This window comes from Zootoca vivipara, chromosome 9 (assembly GCF_965207765.1).
Source record: "Zootoca vivipara chromosome 9, rZooViv2.hap1.1, whole genome shotgun sequence".
Taxonomy (NCBI): domain Eukaryota; kingdom Metazoa; phylum Chordata; class Lepidosauria; order Squamata; family Lacertidae; genus Zootoca; species Zootoca vivipara.
This window is the reverse complement of record NC_142592.1, coordinates 70,787,632-70,799,798: the sequence shown is the minus strand read 5'-3', so window position 1 is coordinate 70,799,798 and position 12,167 is coordinate 70,787,632. Positions and strand designations below refer to the sequence as shown.

Below are 12,167 nucleotides of genomic sequence, written 5' to 3'. Positions count from 1 at the left end.
CAGCCACTCTGGGCGGCTTCCAACAAAACATTAAAATACAGAAATCAAACATTAAAAGCTTCCCTAACAGGGCTGCCTTGAGATGCCTTCTAAAGGTCTGGTAATTGTTGTTCTCTTTGACCTCTGGTGGGAGGGCATTCCACAGGGTGGGTGCCACTACCGAGAAGGCCCTCTGTAATGTTCGTGGGGGACAGGAGGCGGGCAGGTGTGGAGGACTCCCTGGTCCTGAATGGGGTAACTGCCCCCCTGAAGGACCAGGTGCGCAGCCTGGGAGTCATTTTGGACTCACAGCTGTCCATGGAAGTGCAGGTCAATTCTGTGTCCAGGGCGGCTGTCTATCAGCTCCATCGGGTACGCAGGATGAGACCCTACCTGCCCGCGGACTGTCTCCCCAGAGTGGTGCATGCTCTGGTTATCTCTCGCTTGGAGTACTGCAATGCGCTCTATGTCGGGCTACCTTTGAAGGTGACCCGGAAACTACAACTAATCTAGAATGCGGCAGCCAGACACATGACTGGGAGCAGCCGCCGAGACCACATAACACCAGTCTTGAAAGATCTACATTGGCGCCCAGTACATTTCCGAGCACAATTCAAAGTGTTGGTGCTGACCTTTAAAGCCCTAAATTGCCTCGGTCCAGTATTCCTGAGGGAGCGTCTCCACCCCCATCGTTCTGCCCAGACACTGAAGTCCAGCACCGAGGACCTTCTGGCGGTTCCCTCGTTGCGAGAAGCCAAGTTGCAAGGAACTAGGCAGAGGGCCTTCTCGGTGGTGGCGCCTGCCCTGTGGAACGCCCTCCCAACAGATGTCAAAAAGGAAAACAGCTACCAGATTTTTAGAAGACATCTGAAGGCAGCCCTGTTCAGGGAGGCTTTTAATGTTTAATAGATTCAGCTCTCTATATTGGACAAACAGGCCAAACCCTACGCCAAAGGATAAATGGACATAAATCTGACATCAGGAACCACAAGACAGAGAAACCAGTAGGAGAACACTTCAATCTCCCAGGACATTCTATACAAGATCTCAAAGTAGCTGTCTTACTACAAAAGAATTTCAGAAATAGACTGGAAAGAGAAGTTGCTGAATTACAACTTGTCACCAAGCTCAAAACCATGGAGGGACCTGGTTTGAACAGAGATATCGGATTCTTATCTCATTATACATGATAAGCGATCTTCAGCCATCTCAACCCTTGCTTTTTCATGCAAAACCATTTGCAGTCGTTTTCGGTCATCAACAGCTATCAGTCAGTCAATCACCCACTTCCACCACCCTTCTGAGTGATCCCCCCTCCCCATCCCCACCCCTTCTCTACATAAGTGCCTGGGGACTTCTATTTCACTGTATCTGAAGAAGTGTGCATGCACACGAAAGCTCATACCAAAATAAAAACTTAGTTGGTCTTTAAGGTGCTACTGAAGGAATTTTTTTATTTTACTTCGACCCAGACCAACACGGCTACCTACCTGTAATAGATTACTGTATTTTATTTTTCTGTTGGAAGCCGCCCAGAGTGGCTGGGGAGACCCACCAGATGGGCGGGGTATAAATAATAAATTATTATTATTATTATTATTATTATTATTATTATTATTATTATTATTTCCTGTTTGGCAACACAGGATTCTGCAGAAACTTTTTTAGACAGAGGAACGTCTGCAGGCCCACAGGGCCCTGGCACTGCCCCCCCAGCAGCCGCCCTCCCTCCTTGGCCAGAGCCCTGCCCCTAAACCGCCAGGCGACTCACCATTGACAGGCTTCTGGTGCAGGGAGTCCACAAAGTGCCGGGGGTTCTCAATGGTGTACTTCAGGTCCCGGACGGTGTGGGATCCGGTCCCGTCGCTCCACATGCCCTTCTTGGCGATCCTGGCCTGCTCCTCCAGCTCAGCCAGCCTGTTCTGCTCTGGACTGGGGGCAGAGAAAGGCCGGCCGTCAGACAAACCACCCAACCCTACAGTCGTCACCTGAGCCCCGCAGAGCTTTCCCAGGGAGGGCATGCGGAGGATCTGCACTGTTAACAGTGCCAAAAAAAAACACCACAACCCAAATAATGGTGGAATGCTCTCCCAACTGTCATCAGAGCGGGGGGGGATTAGGGGACCTTTTTGCTGCCAACTTTAGACACCCTCGTTTCACTAAGCGCTAAGACTGGTCCTTGCTGCCTTAGTTACTGGGAAGTTTTACTGGTGGGCCGGATTTTCACTAGGCATTATTTTGTTTCCCAAAACTGTCAAACCGATAGTTACGTAAATTCAACTAACAAATATACCCGCAACGTAACTGGCTGTGTTTAACTATATAAATTCTTTACACATCTTATAAACGTAACTCTTTTCACATTGTCTAATTGAGTAGAAGCAATTAAAGGCCAACGTTTAGAACAGGAAATACAATACAAATGCTTCAGTTCTTACATACGTAATGTCCAAATAGAAGCTTTTGTGCTCCACGTATGTCTTGGCAAATCTACACCGGGATCAACTCCCGCCCAGGAACCAATGTCCCCACTGTGGAAGGACGTGTGGGTCCAGAATTGGCCTCCACACTCACTTACGGACTCGCTGTTAAAACCGTGTGTACGGAAGACAATCTTACTCGGCTACGAGGGATTGCCAGAGAAAGAAAATAATTTCAGCCGGTTAGTCATGTACAACGCAAAGGTGGGAGGTCAGAGATTGATCCTGCCACAGACCCTCATGTATCCGTGACACCAGGGGGTCCCCAATTCAGCCCAAGCCCTTCCAGCCTCACCCTGTCGCGGGGTACATAAGGGAACAGGGCTCCCGTGACAGTCTCTGGCTCAAAGCCTGAGCGGGACACAGAGGGCAGGGGCTCAGGGACGGCACTTCACAGCCAGAGTGAGCAACCAGGCCTTTGGCAGACCAGAACCACCACTTTTGCCCTCTTGCCTTGCGGCGAATTGTTGCCACCTCCATCAGCCAACACAGCGCTACGCATCAGAAAGGATAGTGCTATTAAGAACATAGGAGGAGCCTGCTGGATCCGGCCAATGGCTCATCCAATTCAGCACCCTCTTCTCAGCGGCTGAACATTTCCCTGCAGGAAGCAGGATCCGAGCACAGGAGCAGCGCTCTCCCCTCCCCTGGCTTCAAGCAACGGTTAAACTAATCCACCGGACTTTCAGCCCTGGGCAGCTATCAAAGGGCAGCTCCGCCTGCTAAGCTGCGCCATCCTCACGAACCCCCCCCCTCACACACACACACTCTGCAAGCATTCCAGGGACGAGCGCTGGTTGCATCTCGCCAGCTCCTCGGGGGCCCTGGCAGCTGCCCGCCCTGCGGTGCGGGGATTCCCGCTGACCCAGCCTGCCTTGGCAAGAGCGTCCCCTTCTCAGTGTTTGCTTCCCGTTCAGGCGGAACATGAGCAAAGTGAGACGAGGCCCCGGTGGAAATCGCATGGCAGCCAGCCCAGCAGGCCAGGCTCCGCGGCCTCAGACGCCTCCGCAGAATACTCTGGGGTTCTTCCGAGGCCGCGAACACATCAGCGGAGCCATCAGGCCCCCTTGGCCCTCCCCGCTCCCTCTCTCACACGCAGGCATGCTCTCTCGCTCTCACTCTTTCTTGGCACGAGGCACAGCTCAGGCCTGAAAGGGGGGGGCTGCCTTTTGCCTCCTGCTGCGGCACAGCCAACCTGCCAGGAGCTGCAGGGCCACAGCCAACATCCCTGGCAAAATGCACCCCAGGGGATGCTGGGGCCACGAGGCAGCGCTGCCCCCCACGGACCCCCCCCTGCTCCCCTTGGGGCTTCTGATTCAGCGCACAAACCCCCTGATCCTCACCCAAGCTCAAGAATGGGGTCTTGGAGGAAAGCAGTCAAGGTCCCCGGGCACAAAGGGGGATTTGGAACAAGGCACAGGGCTGTTTTGCCAGCAAAGCGAAGCCGCAGAGGCTTCTGCAAGAGACCTCTCCTTCCAGACTAACTCCCCGGACTCTCGTCGATGAGACGCTTCAGCCACATTTGCCAGTCTTGGAGGGGGCAAGAGGCTGGCTGTGGGCGGCTTGTTTTGTAAAGAGATGGGACTCCCAAGGCCTGTCTTGGAAGCCTCGCTCCCCAGCCACCCTCACCCCAGAGTTTGCCAGGGAGAACCGGCAGCCCAGGGGGCACGTCAAAAGGGAAGCCCAGGTCCTCCGGAGGAGACGTACTTGTTGCCACGCAAGCCTTCCCGGCGGCTGGCCAGCCCTTCGGACACGAGCGACTCTGCGATGTTCTCCCCAGCTGTGTCTGCCAAGGAAAGACAGCCAGGTTAGCGAGGCAGCACAGCGCCCAAGAACTGAAGAATTGGCCAGCAGGATCAGGCCCCGGGGGGCTCTCTCCGTGACCAAACTGCAGGCAGCAGGCGGGCACAAGAGCCCTCTCCCCTGCAAAAGTGGGATTCAGAAGCAACTTCAGAGGCAGGGCAGAGCCACTGTGGGTGGAAATGCTTTTAATAAAATAAAAATCTTAACTAAAAGAAGAAGAAATGCTTTCAGTGAGGGGGCTGGTGCCATGCTGCTTTTGTCTGCATGTTTTTAACAGATTAAATACATTTGTGTATAGTTTGAATTGATTGTTAATGACTGTGGGAGTTTTCCCTATATTTTTAGCTGCCATTCTTTTATTTGTACGTCAACCCGATTCCCTGCCAGTACCTTTCCAAGCACAATTCAAAGCGTTGGTGCTGACCCTTCAAGCCCTAAATGGCCTTGGTCCAGTATACCTGAAGGAGCGTCTCCACCCCCAACGTTCTGCCCGGACACTGAGGTCCAGCACCGAGAAGCCAAGTTACAGGGAACCAAGCAGAGCGCCTTCTCGGTAGTCGCACTCGCCCTGTGGAACGCCCTCCCATCAGATGTCAAGGAAATAAACCACTATCTGACTTTTAGAAGACACCTGAAGGCAGACCTGCTTAGGGAAGCTTCTAAGGTTTGGCGGACTATTGTATTTTAATATTTTGTTTGAAGCCGCCCAGAGTGTCTGGGGAAGGCCAGCCAGATGGGCGGAGTATAAATAATAAATAATAAATTACAGTCATACCTCCGGTTGCGAACGTAATCCGTGCGGGAGGCACGTTCGCAACCTGCAGCGTTCGTGGCCTGAAGCACTGCGTCTGCGCACGTGCGTGATGCGATTTGGCGCTGTAATGTCATTTTGTGCTCTTGCGCACGCGCTGAAACCTGGAAGTGACCCGTTCCAGTTCGGAGGGGTCCGCAACCCGAAAATACGCAACCCGCAGCATTCATAACCCGAGGTATGACTGTATTATTATTATTATTATTATTAACTGTAGAGGTCACGAAAAAGCTTCCATGGGCTTTGGAAGGCAGAGGGCAAGGAAGCACCCAGAGGCAGAGGGGGCACCCACTGGGGGGAGGAGCAAAGGGCTCCTGGGCTGCCCCAAGCTGTCCTCTGCCCCAAGCAGGAGCATCTCAGGAGGCAGCCATGCAGGCAGAGCCCAAGTCGCTCAAGTTCAGCCCAAGGCCAGGAATCCAGAGGCTCTGTCAAGCCGGGGGGAGGGGGCTGCCTGGGACCCCTCCAGCATCACCCAACCTCAAACCCACCCACCCCCTTGGCAAATGCACTCCCAGTCCCGGGCCTGCCTCTCGCGCCCAAACCAGTGGTGCAGTCCAGCCCAGAGAGTTGGGGAGGGGGGAGCAGCTGCCCAGATCTGCCCAGCCAGCAATTTCAACCTGGATCTCTTTAAAAGCTGAAGAAGTTAATTAGCAAATGTCCACTTCTACAACTAAATCCTGGGCTGTCAGGCGGCAGCAAGACGAGGCCAGCGTGGCATAAAAATCCTTCACGTGGCAGCAGACAAGCGGGAGAGATACCGGCATTGCTGCCCACCTCTGAAGATTTATGCCTGGCACGCAGCCCAGAGAGAGATGCACAAATCAGCGGGCGGGCAGGGGGGGGCAGAGTCCCCCCCAGCCCCCCCCCAAAGCACTGGAGAGAGACAGGCAAAGGATAGGGGGAGAAGGCAGGCAGGAAGGAGACGTCCCACAGCTGAGGGGCAGGAGACGGGCATGGGAAGGGGAGAGAGGGGCTAGGCCTCATCTGGGCAGAGAATTTTTATTTTACATTTCTATCCCCACCACCACCCGAAATGCAGAAAATCCAGGCCTAGACAAGCCCTCCTCATTATAAGCTGTTTGTTGGCCTGTTTCCTGCAGAAACCTAGCCCCCAAAGAAAGTAGCTCCGGAGCAGAAAACTCAAAAGCAGGGGAGCAGAAAGGGAGAGGAAATCTTTTAGACTGGGACACTGTTCCAAACTGGCTGCCCTTCAGCTCCCGCTCAGCTCTCCCATAGCAAGGGGGCAGGCGGTTGGCATGAGGCACAGCCAGCAGGCGACCCAAGCCTGTCTGCTCTCTAGGCAAACACTGCGGGCAAGGGGCAGGGCAAAGGGGTCAGCACCCTTGGAACTCAGGGCACCGTCCTGGTCACTGGCAGGGCCCCTGCGGGACCCCCCCCCCTCCGCTTGGCTTCAAAATCACCGGTGGATTCGCACATCAAGGCTGGCGTGAGGCTCAAATTCTCGCCCTGAATGTGTCTAAATTGGACCGCAGAGGAAGAGAGAAAGACAGCTCCCACAACCCTTTATATTATCATATAGAATCATAGAATCATAGAGTTGGAAGAGACCACAAGGGCCATCCAGTCCAACCCCCCGCCAAGCAGGAAACACCATCAAAGCATTCTTGACATATGCCTGTCAAGCCTCTGCTTAAAGACCTCCGAAGAAGGAGACTGCACCACACTCCTTGGCGGCAAATTCCACTGTTGAACAGCTCTTACTGTCAGGAAGTTCTTCCTAATGTTTAGGTGGAATCTTCTTTCTTGTAGTTTATAGTTTATAGTTGTAGTTTATCTTGTAGTTTATAGAACTTCCCAAAGTTGTCTACTTTTGGAGCTCCTTCTCCTTTTCTGAACAAAGGACTATATGGACGGAACTTTGGCTTTGAGACACGTGGACATGATTTTGGTATTGCACACATTATGTAAAAGCTATATTTAAAGAAACGGAATTTAAATGTCTTATTTTTCTATTGGGTCTTTTGGTGAGTTCTACATAATTGCACAGAGAGTTGTGTGAGCTGGGTTAAATTGGACCACCACCTTGGCCAACCCTGCCACATTCCAGCACTTAAGATTTCCAGCTGTGTTTTCCCTTTGCCAATTCCCCCCCCCCCAGAGGACAGTTCCCTCTTGTTTTCCAAGGAGGCCTCCTTTTTTGCCCCCAGGCCTGCCAGTGCCAACACATGACTACCAAGCTCTTTTTTTGATGGCTTTGGGAGCTGAAGAACTCAGAATAGGCTCAGCCTCCGCTCACCCCCCACTTGGCTGATGAACCTCAGAGCTCACAGGAGAACAGAAGGATCCTCTGCAGGAGGGGCAGACTGGGCTGTGGGCATTTGCCCTCCAAGTGTGGGGCAATCCTCTCACCTTTCCCCAGGTACACCATCCCGTACTCCCGGCCTTGGGGCGTCTTGTATTCCACCGTGAAGCAAACCTCTTTCCCGATGAGCTTCTTCCGCAGGAATTCGCGGGCTGGGAACCCCCAGGGCTGAGGAAGAAGGAGGTTGCTGGTCAGGAACAGGAGCCGCTCAGCCCCACATCCCCACACACACACACACACACTCCCAGCCCCCTTGTTGTTTCAAGGTTGACTCCTCGCTTTCAGAAACTCACCCGTAAGCTTGCAAAAATAACAATTAAGAACCACCCATGTAACACAGAATTTTTTTAAAAACTCCACGGCCAGAAACAACTCTTAAAAGTGCTTCATATAAGCTCCTTAGGAAATTTGCATATTAAGTGGTATATACCGACGGTTGATGATAAATGATGGATAAAACATCCAGTGTGGGGGAGAATGGAAACCCCTTGGGGCCGGATGAACTTCTCTAGAGAGGGGATTTTCATTTATTCATTTTATAAATACTATTATTATTATTATTATTATTATTATTATTATTATTATTATTATTATTTCATCCGTAGATCTCAGGGCGGTTCAAAATATAAAAATACACGGTAAGAGACAAATTCCTCAAGCAGGGCTGCTCCCACAGGTGAGGCCACCCCCATGCCCCCCCTGCCCACCCCCAGGAAGGAAGGGTCAACCTCAGGCCTTGACCTCAGAAGATGGGCAACTAGGGGGGGGAGTGATGGAGGGGAGGGGGGCGGAGAACTCACATGCAGGCCATTTCCTGCCAAACGTCGCCCACTGGTGGCAAGAAGTGGAATAGCAACCAATAGTGTGCCTGAAAGGACCAGGAATGACCCTAAGGCCCTACATAATTTGGCTGCCACACAAGTCCTGGTTGAGCGCTGGGTGCAAACCAGGCCACTGGTGTAGGGGAGAGAGGGAATGTATGAACCATCCATCCCCATCCCCCCATCCCCCGTCTTATAAATACAGTGGTGTCTCGCAAGACGAATTTAATTCGTTCCACGAGTCAATTTGTTTTACAAAAAAATTGTCTTGCGAATTGTGGTTTCCCATAGGAATGCATTGAAATTTCTTTCCTTTTTTTGCCCATAGGAACGCATTAATTAAATTTCAATGCATTCCTATGCGAAACGGCGATTCGCAAGACGGATATTTCGCAAAACGAATTCATCTTGCGAGTCACCATCAGATCACCATCAGATCGCAAAACACATTCGTCTTGCGAAAAATTCGTCTTGCAGGGCATTCGTCTTGTGAGGTACCACTGTATTCTGTTTTTAAAACACGAGGTGGGGGGGGGCATCTCTGGTGGGCTGTTCCGGAAGCTCTGCAAGAGCCATCTTGGCAGTCCAGATAACCCCAGAATGAATTGGCAGCTGTTGCAGCAATGAGCTCATTTATGCTTAAATCCGCTTGCTAGGATGTAAGCTAATTGGACGACTTTGATGCCATCCTTATCTGTGAGCCCAGAAAGGGGAGCTTATCTGCAGGATTTGGGCATTTGCCACCTCTGCCCTCACCTGGGCAGCTGAAGCCACCGGAAGCCCTGGCGAAAGGATGCTGCTTTGTGTATAAAGAATGGATCCCCACTGGCTTGGGGGGCAGACATGCCGTCTCCTTGCTGTGGGTTCTGCGTCCGCAGAGGCTGGGAGAAGGGGCAGGCTGGTTTGCTGCGAGTCTGCCCCTTCCCTTTAGCAAAACTTCAGAACGGACCAATCACACAGTTTGGGCACCCTCCTTCGGTACCCCTGCACCCATCCCCTCCCACAAGCCCTCCTTTGGGTGAAGACACCCAGTGGCCAGGGATTCTTCAGTTACGTCTCCTGCATTGCAGGGGGGGGGCTACTGCTGGATGCCAACTCCCCACCCGGGAAGGCCAATGGGCACCAAGACCCTCGGCTTCCCTAGCCCTGGCCCCTCTGGACCACGAAGGGGAAGACAGCAGGCTGCCCAGCCCTCCCTTTGATTATGTGGGTCGCACCCTGTGCCCACAGCCTCCCCCTCTCGGGCACCTCCACAGCAGGGAAATCTGTGTGGGTAAAAAGGTCCTGGCAGAAGAAGAAGAAGAAGAAGAAGAAGAAGAAGAAGAAGAAGAAGAAGAAGAAGAAGAAGAAGAAGAAGAAGAAGAAGAGTTTGGATTTGATATCCCACTTTATCACTCCCCGAAGGAGTCTCAAAGCGGCTAACATTCTCCTTTCCCTTCCTCACCCACAACAGACACTCTGTGAGGTGAGTGGGGCTGAGAAACTTCAGAGAAGTGTGCAGGGCCGGCTATAAGGGTAGGCTGGGTGGCGCGGGGCCGGCTATAGGGGTAGGCTGGGTGGCGCGGGGCCGGCTATAGGGGTAGGCTGGGTGGCGCGGGGCCGGCAGGGGGGTCCCGTGTGGCCGAGCTGCACAGCAGCCCTCCAGCCGTGGCAAGAAACGGGGCAGGGGCACCGGAGCGATCTCCACACCACGGCACCCGGGCGCCCGACATGCTTGAGATGGCCCTGGAAGTGTGACTAGCCCAAGGTCACCCAGCAGCTGCATGTGGAGGAGCGGAGACGCGAACCCGGTTCCCCAGATTACGAGTCTGCCGCTCTTAACCACTACACCACACTGGCTCACTGACATTTAGCCCCCTACATCAGGCCCTCAGTTGCCTCCATGATCAGAGCTTCCCCCCAGCTCTCTCCCCCCCCCGACCTACCTCGTCTGGCGTGTCCTTGCCCTCCGGCTGCCCCGCAGCTGCCCGGCGTGCCAGGTTCCCAGCCCGGATGTTGCTGAGGTTGATCTGCTTCTCGGGAGGCGGTCCTCCACGAGGCTGGCCGCGAACTATGATGGCACAGCCAGAGAGAACCTGGGGTGGGGAGGGAAGAAGGGGGGGGCATCAGAAGCACCATCTAACAAACCCCAAAGTGAGCAGCGTCAGAATAGGAGACCAGGGATCAAATGCCCACTCGGCCGGGAAACTGACTGGGGGTTTGGGGATTAAATGGGAAGGACCAGGTAAGCCACGTTGAGGGTCTTGGGAGGTAAGGTGGGAGGCAGGTGGAATTCATAATAACAGTGACATTGGCTGAGCAGGCAGGCGTGAGCGTCAGCGGAGTCAGGCTTCACACAGGTGTGCCCAGGTAGCCTGAAGGCAAGGGACCCTTCTCCTCCTCAGCTGTTGCCACCCTCAATGGCACCCTGCCAGCACCTGGGCACTGCGCCTGAATGTGCAAGATCCCATTTTACTCACGGGGCGCTCGCTCGCCTAGGGCTCCTTCCTGCCCATGAATTTTGCCCAGCCACTTTTCAAGCATGCCGGCCACCGCCCAAGCCAACCAACAGCTGGTTACGTTGAGGATGGGCTATGTGAATTTTCTATGCTGCCTTTCTGCCATTCGCTCACACCGTTGGGCAGTCAAGGCAGATCAGAAAAGAGTAAGACCATTCACAAAGGAGCAAAATCGCATCCTAAAGAAGAAATCAAAGCGCTCGCAGCCGTTCACAAACTGCAGCCGTTCACAATCCGCCTGAAGGTAAAACGGAGCTGCAAAAAGTGACGCTGAGCTGCCCTGGTTGCCGGTTCATTCCCAGGCCCAAGCCAAGGGGTTCGTGTTTAAAGCCCTAGACGACTCCAGCCCCAGATACCCAAATGGCTACCTTCTTCCCTGAGGAAATTCTTGGGGCTTCTCTTGGGAGTCCTTTAAGCTTCAGGGGCTCAAGGGGAGTGGCATCCCAGGAGGACGGGGCCTTCTCCGTGGCAGCCCCTCCCCACAGAGGTGCATCTGGTGCCTTAAATGCAGAGCTGACAGACATCTCTTTGCCCCCTGACTTCTTTTGCAATTGGAGGTGTATGTTCTTAGGACCCACCTCATTTTTTGGTTGGGAGTTGTTTTAAAGCATTCTATCCTACCCTGGGACCATGGGGTGAAGCACTGGTAACAAATTATTATTATTACCATTATTATTACTACTACTACTACTACTACTACTAATAGAGTCATACCTTGGACCCCAAATGCCTTAGTACTCGGACATTTTGGCTCCCAAACGCTGCAAACCTGGAAGTGACTGTTCCAGTTTGCGAACTCTTTTTGGAAGCTGAATGTCCGATGGGGCTTGTGTGGCTTCCGATTGGCTTGCTGGAGCTTTCTGCAGCCAATCAGAAGTCACGCTTTGGTTTCTGAATGTTTTGAAAGTCGAACGGACTTCCGAAACGGATTCCGTTCGACTTCCAAGGTACGACTGTACCACTATTAAGCTTTTTTAAAAAATCCACCAAAAGCTTTCAGCATAATTCCTTACAACTTCAGACACCCATTGGCAAAGAAGCAGCCAATCAATGTTATCCTCAGGTTACCAGATGTCCCCATTTCCCGGGGACAGTCCCTGGATTTACAAATCAGTCCCCATACAAAATCCATTGAAGCTGAAGTGTGTCCCCAGATTCACTGAAAAAAATCTGGTAACCTTACGTTACCCCCCCCCCAAGCCCCAGAGGCGGGACTTCCCTTGGTTCAGCCACAGCAGCGTCCAAGAGGCCCTTCCTTCTGCACGCAGCCCCCCCTTCCCTGGGACCCAGCAGGTCAAGCCCTCCCACTGCCTGCCCCACAGGGGAGATTTCCCCTCTGCACAGGCACGCGAGAGGCAAGGCCAGTCCCGGGCGATTCCTCCTGCCAAGGTTCAGGGTCCAGGCAGCTCACTGGGCCACAAGTGAGGCCTCCTCTCGGCCGCTGGGCAGCAA

The 12,167-nt window shown here is 53.2% G+C and overlaps 1 protein-coding gene across 1 annotated transcript in view; it reads right to left on the bottom strand.

The window, feature by feature from the left end:
* Positions 1-12,167, bottom strand: part of SND1 (staphylococcal nuclease and tudor domain containing 1) — a 219,504-nt gene that overhangs the window by 202,601 nt on the left and 4,736 nt on the right. Inside the window, exons 2-5 of the mRNA XM_060279344.2 lie at positions 10,143-10,292; positions 7,444-7,564; positions 4,167-4,245; positions 1,751-1,911 (exon numbers count right to left, since the gene is read on the bottom strand). Of these exons, the coding sequence (XP_060135327.2) occupies positions 1,751-1,911; positions 4,167-4,245; positions 7,444-7,564; positions 10,143-10,292 (511 nt within the window). The remainder of the gene's footprint in view (positions 1-1,750; positions 1,912-4,166; positions 4,246-7,443; positions 7,565-10,142; positions 10,293-12,167) is intronic.